General features: G+C 44.5%; 1 protein-coding gene across 3 annotated transcripts in view; it reads right to left on the minus strand.

Annotated features, from left to right (window-relative positions):
- The window catches only part of khdrbs3 (KH domain containing, RNA binding, signal transduction associated 3), a 101,160-nt gene that overhangs the window by 25,983 nt on the left and 57,077 nt on the right, over window positions 1-18,100 (minus strand). For all 3 annotated transcript variants that reach the window (XR_012923823.1, XR_012923822.1, XM_076011860.1), the window contains exons 4-6: window positions 9,879-10,025; window positions 8,834-8,973; window positions 4,510-4,690 (exon numbers count right to left, since the gene is read on the minus strand). Coding sequence is in view for 1 of the 3 variants with exons in the window: in XM_076011860.1 (XP_075867975.1) it covers window positions 4,510-4,690; window positions 8,834-8,973; window positions 9,879-10,025 (468 nt within the window). In the remaining 2 variants the exon portion in view is untranslated. The remainder of the gene's footprint in view (window positions 1-4,509; window positions 4,691-8,833; window positions 8,974-9,878; window positions 10,026-18,100) is intronic.

Consider the following 18,100-nt stretch of genomic DNA (forward strand, 5'->3'; position numbering starts at 1 on the left):
GCGCCATCTGTTCCAAGAGAAATGTCGCGCCTCCGCGCAGCTGTGCTGTCCGGCTCTTTGCTCCTCGATTAAAAATGAAAGTATCGTCGGCACTAATCCACCGGGGGGAGGAACGAATAACCCGCTATTGGCCCCGACGCCGGTACTTGATCTCGCAGTTTGCACCGACGCTGGACTTCCTGAAAACTAAGGGAGACCAGTGTGCGAACATTGCGTCAATAAGTACTCGAAACAATGGCTTGATTTCTGACACGCGGGGAAATTGAGTGCGCTTCCATGAAACTTGAAAGAATGCCATGTTAGGAATTTTATGGAAGTGTCGTAGTTTGAAACAACTTCCTCCAACTTTGAGTAAGTCAGAGCAAATGCACAAAATTTTACTATCGCTGCTAACGGCTGATGAGTCACTGAGGAAATATCTTTCTATGTTTGAATTTGTGTCTTTGCATTGAAAGCATTGCAGTGTCAGTTAAAGCCAATAACCATCCATCCATCCATCCATCATCTGCTGCTTATCCGTAGTGGAGTTACGGGGGCGACAGTCTCAGCAGACACCCAAGACCTCCCCAGCCTTATTTACCTCCTGGTTGAACATTGTAGGAGCGCAGATGTCAACCATCGAGGTGAACCAAGCACGCCATCAATAACAACGGGGGGGGGGAACAAATCAAGGCGTTACATTGAGCTCCTGTTATAAACCCTCATATAGATGTTACATCTGGCAAAGCACCAAGCAGGTGAAGTTCATAATGGGCTCAGTAAAACACAAGAAATAAATGTCCCTGACCTGCGACGGTGATCACGGATGAAGAGCTTCCATCTGGAGGAGTTTTTAAAATCAATCGAGGTTCTCTGCAGTCACAGGTTTTGTCGCATCTTAATGGTTTTCAATCTCGGATCTCATCCATCATTTATCATCGTTTTCTATCTCAAACAGTGCTTCTGATAATTAACCCCATCTGTGAAAAATGGGAATAATGTCTGTGCCATTAACTTCATTCAGTTTAGCACTGCCAAAGAAGTCCCTGGGGCGTTTTTTTTTTTTTTGGGGGGGGGCTTTCTGTTTTGTTTTTTTTTATGTCAAGACGTTCGCCAAGGAAAGCCAATCCTCCGATTTGTGTTTGAGAGGGTTTAGCATAAACAACAGCATCCCACGTGCATTGCACATAGCTCGCAGGAATTAAGCTCTGGGGGAAAACAGACACTGAGCGCTGTTAGCTTTGGATTTAGCGTGAAAGCGCAATCCTGCCACTGTACTCATGCCTCAAAGAATCACAGTTCAGCCAATAGCACAAAGGCGAGCGATTGCATGAGGCGCGCTTCATTTTTTCTTCTTTTATTTTCTCAAGGAGAATTCCATCGTTTTGTATTCTTCCCAAATGGGATTAGCAGCAGGTAAGACATCTTTCGCCGCACCTAATGAATCACAGGAAATGAGATTTGGCTGCCGTCTAGTCGCCATTCGAGACTGAGCGGACTGCCAGGACTGGATCACAGAGTAATAAGGTTTCTGTGATTCCATTTGAAAACAATTGGATGGGGTGGGGGTGGGGGTGGGGGTGTAATTTAATAATGATGCAAATAGGAGGTTTTCGTTCGTCAAATCCGTCCAGACGGAGGTACGGAAAGCGGCTGTGTGGTCGTGACAAAGACGTCCCGTGATATAACCGAAGTGTGTCGCCGTTTGACTGGAGGAAGAGGAAAATTACCCGCGGAGCTGAAGAAATGTTTCCGAAAAGGGCAGTGACGGCAGCAAATAAGTGAGCGAACGTCGAGTGTGCGATATAAGTGGGTGACAAGTGTGTCGAAACAAGAGCCGCATATGTCAGCACCTGGTGCTGGGCACTTGTCCTGGCATGACGACGTAATTCCGATGAGACATCGTCCAACTCATCCGGCCCCCTAATTGGCGGGGATGTGGTTAGATTTATCATCCTGCAGATGTTTGGGGTCTTTTATTTTTTTTTATTTTTTTTTACCTTTCATAGCCGGTTGCAGGTGTTGGGAGACGCAGGTTTACAACTGTGACAACGATGGGGAACAGCTGGTCCACGAGTCGTTCCCTGCGACCTCCACACATTTGAATTTCGACCTGGGAATAAACCTGTCCGACACGGTTAGGCGCGGGCCGCTGGGGTAATTTTTTTCCAACGCGGCCCACCTTCTCTCCCCTTCTCTCTGCTAAATATGCAGTGTTGACGTCGGGGTCTCGGAGGGGGACGTGCCTTGACAGTGGCTGGAAAGTCTCGCCGGGAAAGGACACAAAAGGCTGGGGCACTGTAAGCCTAATATATTCGTCACTGGCTGGTTTTGATAGCGGCGCGGCGGCCACTTCCCAGTCAGAATGTGAAGGTAAGCTACCAATTTGCAACACCGGTGACGCCACGGGAGACAAATTCAAAGTGCTTTTCCTGCTGACACAGGGCAAAAGGTACAAAGTAGAACGGTATGCCAAAGGTATCGAATGTTACCATGGTTGAGATTAACTTTAACGCTTATATTCTAGCGGCGAATCAAAGCAACACGAAGGACTGATGTGATGTATCTAGAATATCAATCCCTGAATAGTGATGCAAACATTCTTTCAACAGACTCTAGTTTCCATGAGCCAATGCAATATCAGACTTGAAACACAGGAAAGCGTGAAAAATAATTAAAGATGAACAATTCTCAAACCACAATTACTGTTAGCAACTAAGAGATTTATGTCGTTATTCATGTCGTTTAGTCTCTTTGCAGTTCAGTCGGCAGCTGAACCAGAATCAGTGAATGAAATAAAGACGAGAAATGATGTTGATCGAGTTTTGAGTGATTTCCTCAGGGCTCGCATGTGATTTTGATTAGTCTGTATAAAAATACTCTTGAAAAACAAAGTTAAAGATTTTCAATTGAAGAGCAAAAACAGGACTAAAACCAAGCAGTGTGTGAAACTAAAACTGGTAAAGGCCAGTTTGTCAGTTCAGTTTGGAGTGTAATAAAAAAAAGAAAAGCAAAAGAAGATGTTTCTGGCAGAGCGTCTCTCCGCTGTTTATTCATCCTTGCTTTTTTATTCTTCATCCATTTCTTTTGGTGTTTTTTTTTGGTTTGTTTTCAAGCCATGTACGGGCCATACTGACATAATGGCAATGACACTGACCCGTACGGCACGCATTGACACCGGCGGGCAACAAGTGTTTTGCTTAAATAAGAATTATCGGGCCTGTTAATAGTGAGGGTGGCACACTTTTAACTGCCCTTCCATGTTTGAGCAACATACATATTTTTTTTTTTTTAACAAACAAAGTTGTATAATAAAGTAAATCTGAATCTGAATCACTATTGACTTGCTAAGCTGGCTGAGCCAACCAGTTCGCGATCTGATTAAAACGGAACTGCCTGAAACGAGTTGGAAGAAGTCTCCGGAACATAATCGACCCTTTGCTAAGCCCCTTCCCTTAAAGGTTTAACATCCAACCCTGTGTTGGCAACCGTAACTATAACAGGAGACTCTGGTTGGCTCAGCCAGGCGGCTGTCGCCCTGGCATAGCGGTTAGCGCCAACAAAAAAGAAATGGCTTAAGGGAAGACACACCACGGATTAGTTCTACAGCCACATCAGCCCTCAAGACATGGCCTCTACTGAGCGCTGGCGACCTACTGTTGACTGAATATGTTGTGCAGACAGTGTTATCTGTTGTTCCAAGTTAGACTTTTACTTTTAGCAGTTCATCTGTTTCTCCTTTAGTGCTGTTTTCATGGTAAAAGACGGCCCATCCAATTTTCGACTGGATCACACGAAATACAATTTCTGCCTATGTCACCGATCGACGTATCTTGATGATGATGATGATGATGATGATGATGATACTACTATTACGACAACTACTACTTCACTAGTTCATGGCTAGTACTGCTAGCCATTACGAATCATTGCAGTAGAAATAACCACATCATGGGCTGGGATAAGGACAAATCATCACATCGAAGACCAATAAATTTAAACGTTGGATAAAAGAGGCCGTTGAGATCAGGAGGGGGGCGAGCGACACCATCAACCAGGATGAGGGGGCGTACACCCTCTCGCATACCTGGGATGAGACCATCCAAGGTGGTCGAGGCGCTGCCGGCTGTTAAATGACACGTCAACAGCGCGTCGGGTGACGCTGGACTGGACTAGAGTCACAGTTGAAACTGTCAAGCAGCTAACATCTTTACATCCCAACTTATTTTGTCAACATAGTAACGTGGTCGTACTAGTAGTGGTAGTAGTATTTTGTTTGGTTGTTTTTGTGGTTCACATCAGGGAAAAGCCAGGAACTCGAGTGCGGGGCCGAGTGGAGTGAGGGGAGTCTCAAGAGTCGGCAACACTGTGACCGTCTCAGACACGTAGCTTCGTTGCTGGCGCTCGGCAAAGATTGACGCCGCTCTAATTGGGAGTTTGACGAGAGCATGGCCTGTGTTTACGACAGGCGGCGTGAGAGCAGCGGTAAACAAGCGTGCGTGGGATCTCAGCATGAGCGGATGTACTCACGTATTCGCCGTAGGTTTCCTGAACTATGGGCGGAGCTGGCCTATATCCGGCAGCTGGGGGGGCGCCTCTCGCCCTCTGCACCCCCCTGCCTCTGGAGGTGGGGGCCCGGCTGGGCGGGGCTCCTCTGGGCGCTGCTCCTCGGGGAACGGCCGCGTGCAGCGGAGGAACTCCTCCTCGACTCCTGGCGCAGGAAAAAACAGGCAAAACAAGAATTTGATTAAAAAGCAGAAATGATGTCTTTTTGGTTTCATCCTTACTTGATAAAGTCTAGAAAATGTCATTGAAAATGTTTCAAAGAAGAACGGTACATTGAGGTAACATTCAGCGCATCCCGCTCCGCACACCACATTCATATTATCATTAGCAATAAAACATTCAATCACACCGACAGTCCAGAGTTGTCCACTACTTCCACATCTTCATGCTCCGACGGCGTCATTTATTATTGTCGGAGTCAAGCTGCCTTGTCTGCTTCCACTCCTGCTAATGATTTTCTACATCAATCTGCAGTTCCTTGGCTGAAACCATAGCAATGAATGTTATATATTCAGTGGCAGGTTATACTGCCTGCGTGGGTGGGGACAAGGAACAGCGAGGGTGGAGGGCAAGTTCCGCCAGTCGAGAAAAAGTGAGTCATGTCCATTACTCAAAACATAACATGTCTTGTAGCTGAATTGCTTTCCTGTCTGAGGCCAAGAAAGAAAGAAAAAAAAAAAAAAACGCAGATGAGGAAAAATGATATCACTGTCCGTTACGTGATGGGTCTTTTCATGTAAACTGCTAAATTTATTACATTTAGAGTCTTGGAATAAAGCACTGCCTTTATAGAGGAATTGATTTTTGCCTCAAATGCTGAAGAGTACTCAAGTGCATAGCAATATTTTTATTGATATATTGATCAGTAATCAGAGTAAAATTTTGTCATTTGAATTTTTGTAATAAACATATTAACAGCCCTGTGTGTCTTGTGATCTTTTTATGAATTGAAAAAAATGATAAACCCCAAAAAGTGTATTGACATCGATATGGCAATATCGACCCCAAAAATATTGATTACCGTATCGAATTTTGAAAATATGTCCATCACTACTGAAGAGACGGCAACGGTTGGAAGGAGAAAGCAGGAAATTCACCTTAGTGGTTCCACGCTTTACAAAATTCACTTCACCGATGTATTCAAACAATCATACGTGTCTTTAACTTGTTAACTTAACGCCCAAGTAATGAAAAGTCAGTCCTGAACTTGTTTGTTTGCTCCTCACTTCAGTAAGTGAGGAGCAAACATACAGATTTGAAGAGAAGCCCGTCGTGTTAAGTGTACCTTCTTCATACCGCTTCCAATCATAACAAATTACCTAAAAAACAACACAGCAATAGTATTAGCAAGAAGCTAACACAGAGCATTTTTGCAGGAGGCCGTAAACAGACAGTGAGTTATTTGTGTTTTATGGTAATCAATGTATTATTTTTTTTTTAATTCTTTTTTTTCTTTTTTTTTTAGATTAGGAGTCCATGATGATAAATAGGGACCAGAAAATGGGTATACTTTTAGGACCTTTCAGTCGATAGATTCACAGGAACTTAAGGTACAGGATCTGTGTGATGCTCTAAGGCAAGCGATAATTAGCGCGCGCCCCCCCCCCCCGAGCTGAACCTGCAGGTGGAAGAAAAGTCAAGCGAAATCAAAGACGAGTCTGACCTCGAGGTTTGGTAACAAGTTGCAACAAGTTGTTTTTTTTTTCCCTTCATCCTCACACAGACCAGGCAGTTTACAGCTTTGAAGCCACCACGGAAAACACAAAGGTTACGCTGTCGGTCGTTTTCCTTTCAATGCATCCTTTTTCAGCTGTGCGGCATAATGGCCAGACAGCTTATATCTGGGGCGCGGAGAGGGGGGGGGAGGGAATCGCCCTTATCTAACGTTCTTATAAAAGGGGGCGGTAGAGGATGTTTTCGAACTAGCCAAAACACCAACAGGAAAAAAAGTAAGAAAACGAAAGAAACCAAAAAAAAAAACTTGGTTTCGAAACGCAACAACAAAGATTTTTGTTTCTCCAAATTAAACTGAACCGACTCTGAGGGAGGAGTTATCTCGAAACACCAGATTCCAAAATCTCTGCGGTTATCTACAAATCTGATCTGGTACATGTTAAGCTTCACAAGCCCAATGAATCGACGGGAGCCCTGCAAAGTCATTTTGGGGGAAAAGTCCTTCAGCCGTGAGTATTTCTGTCTCTCGTCAAGAGATTCCAGAGGAGCCCAGAATCCTTCTGGCCTGCACAGGGATATAGAGGGCAGGATCGATAAGAGCTTGAGTGAGAGAACAGTTGAGTTCAAGTTTTACTTAGTTTCATCCAAGCTAAAGGACAAATGACAAATAGATAAATAAATAAAAGTAGACAAGACATTTTCTGCTTCAACAACAACGCATTGTCCTCGGTAAATACTTAAATTGGTACTTTGTTAAGAGCAGAAATGTGAGACTAGAACTATGTACCTGCTTTCGCATACACTCAGACCCAGAACTTAAAGCACCTGTTACTTTTGTGACTTAAACTTTTAGTCCCAAAAGTGACAGGCCCAAGTGTTGCAAGGAACAACAGACAGCTTCCTCGCAAAAATATTTTTTTGCAGACACATTGATGGGCTCCCCAGAGAGAGAACCGATGAAGAGCGGGACGCTAAAACGCGGCGCCACTGCACAAAACTCGGATGTGAAATGCAACCCGAGCAGGAGATCACTGCTCCAGACGTCATCCGTTTATTCACTTCGAAAAGACATAAAACCGCTGTGTTTGGCCCGATGGGGCAGAATGGCAGTGCACAGCAAAGGCATCAAGATATATGGAAGGTAAGAAACTAAGACGCGTGAAGGAAGAAAGATGCAGAAACATTCGGAAATGGTCCCTTCAAACTTCCGTCATCTTTTATCGGCCGCTCCGTGAAGGGAAAGCCGCTTTCAACTATCAGCTTAGCATATTTGCTCTTCCAGGCTTCCAAACTCGTCTGTTGTGCCCGAGGCAGTCTGCCGAGTGGCGGCGATGGACTTCAGACGTTAAAAGCCGGGTTTTAGGCTGCGCTTATTTCAAACACAACGTTTTGAAATGAACAGCCTTCTCTCCGTCGACCCCTGCTGAGATTTCCCGGAGTTCACACTTTGGAAAATATACAAGATCACTCAAATATACAGGATGTATATTTCAGTTCCAGAACGACCTTTAAGACATGGTGCCTGCTCGTGGGTCAGATCTAGTTGTCAGTCTCAAAATGACACATTTTGGTCAAATATATGACCAAAATAAGTGAATTAAATGTGGCAAAAGAAAAAAAAAGTTAAATACCTCAATATATTATTTTCAATATGTATATATATATATATATATATATATATATATATATATATATATATATACATATATATATATTTTTTTTTTTATGAAGGGTGGCTATTCTAGACCATTTAAAATATAAAATGTGTTTGGGTAATTTCACACTTTTTTCTTGAATACATATTCCATATGTATTCATTCATAGTTTTGGTGTCTTAAGTCACAATCTACAATGTAAATAGTCATGAAAATAAAAGAAAAAAACATTAAATCAGAAGTATATGTCCAAACTTTTGACTAGTCGCGTTTTCACTTTATTATCAATGGACCTTTCCATTTGAAATGTTTTGTACGGGCTCTATCACTGGTGGGAAACCATCACTCTATAACCATCACCTATAAAACACCTGTTTTTGTTGTTGTTGTTGTTGTTGTTGTTGTTTTGTTTTTCTCCAGCCCCTGTTTTACTGTACTGCGGTTCAAGCGGCGAAACCAGGAAGACTTTTTCATTGCGTGTCACTCCTTCCATCTCCCTTTCAACTTTGTCTTCGGCCACCGAGCACAACAACGTCTGCAGCTCTTCGTTCGCCCATGGCACGGTTTCAACTTCTTTCCTTTACGTTTCCAATACGTGAAAATGTTCAAATCTACACGTGGCACATTTTAAAATGGCAGACTCCAACTCGTCTCTTTCGCCAAAACTCTTATCCAATCAGTGCCCTGCTCTTTGCTTACATCACCACGTTGGTCCCTGCTCGGCCCGCATGGAACCTCGACGGGGCAGCGGCCTAAAAGTTCACTGCTGGAACCGTGCTGGCGCCAGTGGAAACGACTACAAACCGTTTCCATCGAGCTGAGCCGAGCTGAGGGGAGCTCGTGGAAACATGGCCTATGTAAACAACCAAGCGTTCAAACATGCTCAGCAAGCTTGTACACACACACACACACACACACACACACACACACACTCATGCACTCCGACCCAGGCGGCTTACCTGGGAGGCCCGGGAGCAGGTGTCCCCCTTCCGCGGGCGGCCGACTTCCCCCTGACCGACGGCACCTTGGCGTCCTCCGAGCCGCCGTTCAGGTACGTGAGCTCCTGCAGCTGCGCCTGCCTGATCTCGTCGTTGTAATCCTGCACGGGGAGGAGAAGCACCGAGTTCACACACACACACGCACACACACGCACACACGCATATTCAGACAGCAGTGGGCTCGCTTTCAATTACACTGTATTAAATTCCGTCCTTTATCTGCAGGGCTACAGCCCAGGGAATATCTAATTAATGTACTTTACAATGCGGCCGTGACCGCCGAATCCTGAGGCGGCCAAAACATTTCAGATGTGCCGCTGATAAATCCCTGAGACTCCCCGTTTCTCTTTATCTTGTCAAATATATATGCTTTTTTTCCATTTTTCGGACGGGGGTGGGCGTGTGTGTGTGTGTGTGTGGGGGGGGGGGGATTAAAATGCATAATTAACATGGAAATAGGTCTTTTAAACGTGGAGCGATTGATAGGATTGTGGTCCACCGGGCTCCGTGGCGACTGTGTGGGGGTGAAGGAGGGGGGAGGGCATTGGAAGGGGGGGGGGGCGCTGATAATTAACGGCGAGATGTAAATCATCGTAGCTCCGAGCGTCAGAGAGAGTCATCCATAATGAATGAAAGAAGAGTAAATAAGCTGCGCCGCCGCTGCCAAAAAGAGGGTTCGGGGGCCCCGCGCGGAGATTCCCTCCTGCTTTCTTCTATTCCCGTTTCATCCTCCTCGACTTCCCCCACCCTGGATCGCACGCCGCTGAAATCAGAGGCTTTCCGTGCACAATTTCACCCCCTCCCCTCCAACACAACCCCCGCGACAGAAATACAGCGCAGGTAACAGTTTCTCCACCGTGGCTCCGTCACTTCACGGTGGACAGGCTGAAAATGAGTCAGCCCGGGCCAAAGAGCAGCGGTGGGGGTGGGCGGGCAGAGCCGCTGAGTGTGCGTGTGTGCGTGCGTGCGTGCGTGTGTGTGTGTGGATGGGAGAAGGGTAACGCACCGGTATGAGAAACTTTTTGATCTCCTCCAGAGCGTGACCCATCCTGGCGTAAGCCTCAGCTGGCGGTGCGAACACCTCGATGAGGACGTGCAGGTCTTCGCTCAGGTGGTGATACTTGGCCTCGCCGCTCTGCCGTAGCTCCTCTTCCTGAGCACAGTGGGGGTTGGTGGGGGTTGGGTTGGAGGGGAGGAGGAGGAGGAGGAGGCGGGGGGGGCACAAAAATTGCGGTCGATGACACGTTCGAGTGAAGAGTGAGCGCGCAAGTTCGCCGTCACCTTCCGTGACATTAATCTTATTTTCGGAGGATTTGGTTCACGGCTGAGACTTTTTTTTTTTTTTTTTACCACAACAGCTGCAGGCGACATACATATTTATATACTTACGCGGGTCCTTGTAAAATGTGTATAATTGGCAATCCCGACAAACGAGGGAAAAAAAAATATATATATATATATATGTATATATATATACATATATATATATATATTTTTTTTTTCCCTCGTCCTCATAAACCTGCCTGTCCTCATTACATGATGCGTTCTCGCTCCTCCAAAGTTGTTGTTTGGGCGAACACAACACATTCAGGCATGCCTTTAAGGGTATGACGCAGAGAAAAGTGCGATAAGAATGATATGATAATGTTGAGGAGAGGCAGTCCAAAAACCAAAAAGGTCTTCCAAGCGACTCGGTCGAAGAGTGAAAACAGGAAACAGTAATGACCTTCAGTTGAATCCGTCGATGAGTACCAGGTTGAATATGTCATTAAATTATGGTGTGTTCCTGCATTGCATTGTGGATTTATTATTATTTTTTATTAGGAATTGAAAAAAAACTTGAACCCGCAGCTTGAGCTCGATGGAGATTTCAAAGTATTTCACTTCAGTAAAAGTACACGTTAAAAAAATAGAACACCTTATTATTCATATTACCCACACCGGTGTTATTGTTATTCTTAGGATTAGACTAATCGGATTATTTTGGAACTGCCGCAGACCAAAAAAAAAGAAGAAAAAAAAAAAATTGCAGTTACTTTGGGACCAAAACTCCTTTTTAAGAGCTTAGATTTGAGAGGTGGTAATTCCAGCGCTGGGACTTGGGTTCAATTTTGCAGGGCGGTGCTCATGACCTGCGCGAAAAGCGCACGGGATGCACGCAAGGGCAGGCAAACAGAAAATTTCGCAGATGTAAAAGCCGAGGCAGCGTGTTATTTTCACTGACATTGTTTAGCTCATTGACCGTGTTCATTTTTACAAACAAAAAAAAAACAAACGTGTCAAATAACGTGAGTCATTTAACAAAGTCATCCAAAATCAAAAAAAAAAAAAACAGAGCGGTGTGGAATTCATACTTAGCTACGTATCTTCACGATGTTTTGTGGTCTATTTACATCTGTGGCTGGTTTTATAGGAGGAAACTTCAAATAGCTGTTAATGAGTTGCTTTTTTTCAGCTGAGTGAAAACGGGTTATAGTGGAGCCTGCTCTGAGTGGCATGAAGTGTCAACTCATCCTGTGATCTCATAAAGGCATCATTTGCACTTTGCCTTTTACGCTAAAAGACGTGTTGGAGGTGAGATCAGCTGCAGCTAATCATCGTTTCAAAACAAGGTGAGGGAGAAAACCCCCCACATATAATGATATATTACAGCAAAAATATGTCCAAAGAGAAACAAATTGTCTCTAAACAGACAGCTAAAATAATGAAGCCATGTCTGATGTCAATTGGCTTGTCAAACCGGACGTACTGTGACTGATGCCGCCGATATCCTGCTTCAAACCCTTATTTTGTTTCAAGGTGAAGTGTGTGATATTTGGAGATTTTGAGAAGAAACTGCGACACAAAGGAAATAACATTTTAGATTACGGCGCTCTTTCGCTCATCCTCCTTCTCCCGAGCTTGCCAGTGAACTACGGTGGCCATCGGCACACAAATCTGGATTTGTCAACCTTCTTCTTTGTCGGTTTATTTGAGGACACGAGCGTTCACCCTAAATACGAAAATCACAGTCAGGCGACCTGGATTGTCCACACCAGGCTTCCTTAGAAATATGCAAGATGTGCAAGATGGCAGCTAACTGCGAGTCTTGCTATATGTACAGTATATTCTTGTATATGTATAAGAACTGTTCTATGGATAGGAAAACCAAATTACTTTTATTGTACTGCAAATATACACTCTTATCAGTGTTTTAATGGGCATAATATCAAGCTTTTACCAATATAAAAATGGTTAATCGGGCCAAATTTGACAACTTTAAATTGTACCAAAGAAAAATCCTTGAATCAAGTCTTTTTTCTGTGTTTTTTTTAGGCTTTGGGTTTCCAGCATTAATCAACAGTATCTAGTTCAGGTGCTCGGTTGTCTGGACACTGAACTGAAACCAGAGCGGATGAGCCTCGCCCTTCTTCACCTCCGCCTGCTGCAAGTGTAAACAACGCGAGGTCGCCCAGGCCGCTCGGGCTCGACAGAAGTGGGCCACGGTCGGCCACCGATGGCCTCAAATAGGACAGCAAAACGTCTCCCGCCGCGTTACACAAAGCAAACAACAGGTTGGGCCTCCCAGTTTTTGTGTTTGTTCATTTTTTGTTTTTGTTTTTTACATTTAAATAGCAAAAAAAAGGGAAGAAAAAATAAGAGATGAAATCTTCTCGGGGGCCTTTCCCACTTCCTCTTCCCCTTCTCCCTCTCCGGAAAGCCCCCGTCTCTGATGTCACCTAATTATAAATAACCTTCTTTTATAAGTGCCTGCGCTATGTTAATGATATGTTAATTCCCCCCATAAATCTGCCGCCTTTACGAGCGCGGGGTTCCTCTGCGCGAGGCGCCGGCACTGCTGGTGCTGCCGGTGTCGGGCGGGTGGAGCGGAGTGAGCAAAGGAAGCGGCTGAGTCTCTCGTCTTCCCTTTCATCCGTTTTGCTGGTGCGCTTTTAAAGAGGGGAAAAAAGGTAGGGGGTAGGAAAAACAAATCATTATCCTCGGCTTCGACGCGAAAACAAGAAGCAGGCAGTCCAATCAAGTGTCACGTGAGGACGTCTCCTTTGCCGAGAGCTCTATTTGTTTTCCGAAACGACAATTTTCCATCCATACGGTCCGTGTGACGGGCGTCATGCGCGTTTTGTGGCACCACACCACTTTCAAATGATGGTGTAACTGTAACAGAGGTTTTCATAGTCGGGGACGCACTCTCAGATCTGATAAGGAGGGCTCGTTTTCCAGCAAAGACTCCAACCCAGCGGCCCAGGGTGGGAGATTATAGCTGTCTGTATTTCATATCTTTCGGCAGCATCTTCATCCTATTTACATTTTTTTTTCCCCCACCGCAAATCAGCTTATAAAAAGCCGTTCACTCTGGAATCAGAAGGCCACGAGGGGGGACGCTGCAGACAAGGCTCCGGGATGATGATAATAACGGGTTTTCGCTATCTCGTTGCTCTGAGGTCCTTTTTTTTTTTAGGAACTCTTTTTTTTTTTTTACTCATTGTCTTCGCCAAGCAGGAAATAGAAACTGAGATCATTTTGGGGGGACTTTGGGGAACTTGTTTTCCTCCTGCTATCCAGAATGAGGACTAAAACCGTCAGGTGAGGGCCTCTGAGTGACGTCGATGGTGGATGAATGTAAGTCGGCTATTTTTTCCGAAAAGTTCCCCAAACTTTACGTTTTATCAAGTTTTACCCAAAATATAATTCATTTTTCCTGTCTCTGTCACACATTTGTGTTTTACACCTGAACATTTTACATGTCTGGTTGTTCATTAATAATGTGTTCAGATTGGAAAGGCCAATCTTACATTTTCGTGCCCACTCACTGGCTTGTAAATGCAAAAAAAGCTCCTGAACTTGAAACTTGAAACATAATTCTTGAAGAAAGCCACCAAAAAATAGCGCCTCTCAGAAGGTCTGGTCCTGCAATCAGAAAAGCCCTATTTGAACTACATGAAGGACAGGCGATGGAAAAGTGGGGGGAATTGTTTGACTCTAAATTACAGCTGGCATAATTGCAGCTATTTTCTCAACTTCACTATGTGTCTGCCTGTGCAAAGCTTAACCTGCCTTATTACTGCCTTTACTGTTGGGGGGGGGTTATGGTGTGGAAGTCCATCCCCCACTCTTGCTGTCACTTCTACACCTTAAAACTTTCAGATGCGTGCACAATTAAAGAGTTTCCAGTCGACCTAACTTTATCTTTGGATCTTTGGGAGGAAGTTGCAAGTACCCAGAGGGAACACGCAAAGACAGACCTTGACCCGGCAAGCAAAGTGAGCAAAACTGCTGCCACGGAGCAGGAAAGTGAAAGAAAGATTGTGACTTTAAAATTCAGTTTTCCACAGTGTGATTGACAATGTAAAGTTCCCTAAAATTGACTGTAACAATATGAAGTTTGTGCTTACATAAGAAAATGGTTGCTGGTGATTTGCAATTATCATTGCTTGTTTTTTTCCTGTGGAATTTCATCACATGGACGTTCCAACTGCTTAAAAACATTATGTTCTGTTCTTTTGTTAGAATAGAATGCCTTTATATGTCACTACACAGATCAATGAGATTAAAGCAACTCCGATACCAGCGCAAATGGTGTAAAAAATTAAACAGTGTGAAAAATATTGTGTGAGAACACAAGAATACTCATATTTTATTCTATTCTATAATACAAGAATAAAATGATTGTGCGGTTCTAAAGACTATTTACAGTTTACAGAAAAAAATGGAATATGTTATGAATATGCAATTTTCAGAGAGTTAAATGGTATTTTGTACAGTGGAAGAATATAATGTTATTATAGTTAATGCACAGTATTGTCATATGGGTGAAAGGTCTGGTGGTTAGACCAAAAAGTCAGTGCATATTTGAATTGAGGGTGGTTATGGCTTTGGGAATAAACTATTTTTGAATCTTGTTGGTTTTGACCTGTTAGCACAAATGTCCTATAATTGTAATAATCAATATATTAAACTTAATCTAAAGCACCAGGAATATTATTGTGGGACTGATTTAAATAGCCAGCAGACACATGCAGCCACTATATCATGAGAACTGACAGGGATAAAACAAAAATGGATTAGAATGTCACCCAAAGTCTAAATGGAATGACTAATGAGAAGAAATAAGACAGTGACATCAGAAAAATAATAACCCACTGAGCACAATAACCATCATTCCTACAGTGTGACAATACCCCAGACTGATTTACTGACCCTATAAGATTAAGGGCGCAATGAAAGATGGAACTGGTTGCAGAACACCGCCTACCTGAACTGTATCTCCTATGATTCATATCATGCTAATGCGCCTTAAATCCTTCCAACTCCAGTTCATCAAACGATAATGAACTTGGGATTTATTCGCGAGCATGTGCAGCCATTTAGGTGCGTTTTCACATCCAAGAGTCCAGGAGACCATGGAAGCGTCGAAACTTTTGATTAAACGTTGTCAAGGGAAATAAAAGTTTTGAATTTAAACCTCGCTTGTGGTGGATCAAGAATAACTGAAGGAGCAGACAGGAACCTCGCTGTAACGGTAGAAGCTGCTTGTTTAGGTTCCTACATTTATTAACTCTTGTTCACTATCGAGCCGCTGCACAAATCTGACTTTCCGGGGGAGCGAACTGGAGACGATTAAACGGGTCAGGAGTAAAAACAAATTTTGGGTAGTTCATCAGTTCCGAAAAAAAAGAAGAAGCGCCGACCTCTTCCGAAGAATTCCACTGCTGCGTCTCACAAATTAAAGCCGACGCGAGACACTAAAGTGAAGCACGGGCGCCGTGATTGTTTGCAGTAGCGTGGAAATTAAAGAGGGAGCACAGGTCTCAGGGAGGAGAATGGATGAGTTAATCACGGTGCTAACGAGCAGGGGCCGCCGAGCCGCAGTGCCTTTACATCATCCTGCCCTGACAGCGGCAGGACAACTGCGGTGGCGCGATCGGACTCGGGGCCGGGGGGTTGGCGGAGTGACGGGCGCTCTTCCTCTGACAACTCTGCACCTTTCAAGTCTTCCGCGCTGGCAGTCTTGTCAAAGCCACGTCGAGGTCGTGCCGCAGCAATTATCGCAGCTCGCGCGCAACATATCTGCCATGTGCAGCAGCTCAAGAGGGAAGGCGGTAAACCTGATACGGTTATCTCATGGAACCGGGTTTTCTCACGAGCTAAACAATATTTCCGTCACGTTACTACTGTCTGAAATATGATTTTTAAGTTTTTTGTCAGACACAGTCGAGGGGTCCCCCCCCAAAATAAAATTTTAAGGGGTTCTCATATGTTTTCATAACACAAAAAAAATGTAATTGTCAGTAATGGTCACTAAAATGCCTTTAAGATCCAGTCTAATATTAATTCTGAAAAAAAAAAAAATCACAAATTTTTTGGCCAAGTGGATCCAACCGGCTCTGTGTGGAACAATCAGGGGCCCACTAAATATTGACTAAGTGTTTCGCACACTGGTCAGATATGATAAAAAGCAACCGGCTGTACATTCAAAGGTGCAATAGAGCCACAACCAGTGAGGCACTAATGCTATTTGTTCATGCGTTCATCAGTGCTATCATGCAATAGGTCTCGTAAACAAAGGCACATTTCCATCTCACTCCTGCGAGGTGAAACGAAGTCGACGCAACAGAAATCCGTCCGTCGTTAACCGCCCCGACCGTCTCTCCGCGCAGACGAGCTGAAAGGGTTCCGGCGAGGTCAGCGTTTCTCCGTGACGGATCTCTCCTCCCGAGTGCTCGGACTCGGCCCTCAAAGATTATTGATCGCAGCAATCACAAAGAATGTGTTGTATGACGGCGGGGATGATCGCCGCAGACAAATTGCCCCCGACAAACAGAGGGGGAGGAAGGGAGACGCGGGATGGGGGGGCGGGGGGGCGGAGGCGAGCCGAGCGCAGTCGATTTATTAGCCGTTAACCATCCGGTCCGCAATCAATCCAGCGGCTAAATAGCTGATGTTGGAGCAGCCATTTGCGTCCGTTCTTTATGAACCGGCGTGATCGGGGATGATAGAAGACCTCCGGCTGGACTGTGATTGAGATTTCAAGTCAGAGCCTCTTAATAAGCTCCGCGTCCTATTACCGCAGATGTATGCAAAGAAGATTTCTTTTGTCGGGCGACAGAGGTACATGTGGAAACACTGGGGATGTAGTGTATCTGCAAGGCGGTGGCTTCTGTGCAGACAGGGCACTTGATTAAAATGCACTGTTTATGAGACAACGGGGCTTTGAAAGACGTTGGACGGTCTCCGGGAGATCCGCAATCCGGGTTGAGAACGGTATCACTCTTAATGAACAACGTGAACAAACAGAGAAGAATGCAAAGACAAGTTTGAAAGTCCGCAAATGTGATTCTCAAAGGTCCCTCGCCGTCTCACGCGACCGCAGGTATAACAGTTGTGCTCGTGTACACAATGGCAACAATTAGCCGTCACTCATGGTCGGAGCTGTTGCAAATTCCCCTACAAATTGGAAGGCTTTTACGAATCAGAGTGAAGTTCCGACATGGTGCCAACTATTTTATAAACCCCATGCGAGTGTTGTAAATTTTATTAGGGGGGGTATTAGAGATACATATCAGAGCCGACATCCAACTGATTGGCCGACTGTCGGTGGAAAGGTTTGCCTCCACTCTGGAAGCCATCGAGGCAAATTACACAAACAGTTTGGGCAAGTGAAGCAGGATTTGGAACACATTTTTCCAAAGTGAGACAAGACAGGTGTCAGGATGTAGCGCTTTCCCTCATGTATTGTCTCTTCGGCTGTCCTCTCTCTCTCTCTCTCTCTCTCTGCGTCTCTTGTTATCCATCTCTTCCTGAGTTTTTTTTTTTTCAGCAATTAAAAAAAAGACAACGGAAATTTGGCAATTTTTTTTCGGACAATTGGTTTCCATCCATTGCAGCTGTACGTAATTGCGTCTGAAGTGGCTCACCATGAAGAGAAGTAAATGGGGGAGGATGCATCCAGTGCACGGTGCACTTTTGCTGCTCTTACTCGCGTAATTTGGCAGTTATGTTTGTTTCATGGACCAATTCTACAAACAGTCATCAATCGCCTCATTGTTCCACACACATCTTTAGTATCCATCCGCCTCTACCTTCTTAGAATATTAAAGCCAGCGCATAACATCTCCGCTTTCCACTTTTTCCACCAGCGTCGGCATTTCTTTCGGTTGCCCGTTTTTGTGCATTGTTTTACCAAGATAATAATTTATAGCAAAAATTATTTTTATGAGTGAATCCAAC

The sequence above is a fragment of the Nelusetta ayraudi genome, unplaced genomic scaffold, assembly GCF_046127955.1.
Source record: "Nelusetta ayraudi isolate G7.1 ecotype Tasmania unplaced genomic scaffold, CSIRO-AGI_Nayr_v1 ptg000135l, whole genome shotgun sequence".
In the NCBI taxonomy this organism is placed as follows: domain Eukaryota; kingdom Metazoa; phylum Chordata; class Actinopteri; order Tetraodontiformes; family Monacanthidae; genus Nelusetta; species Nelusetta ayraudi.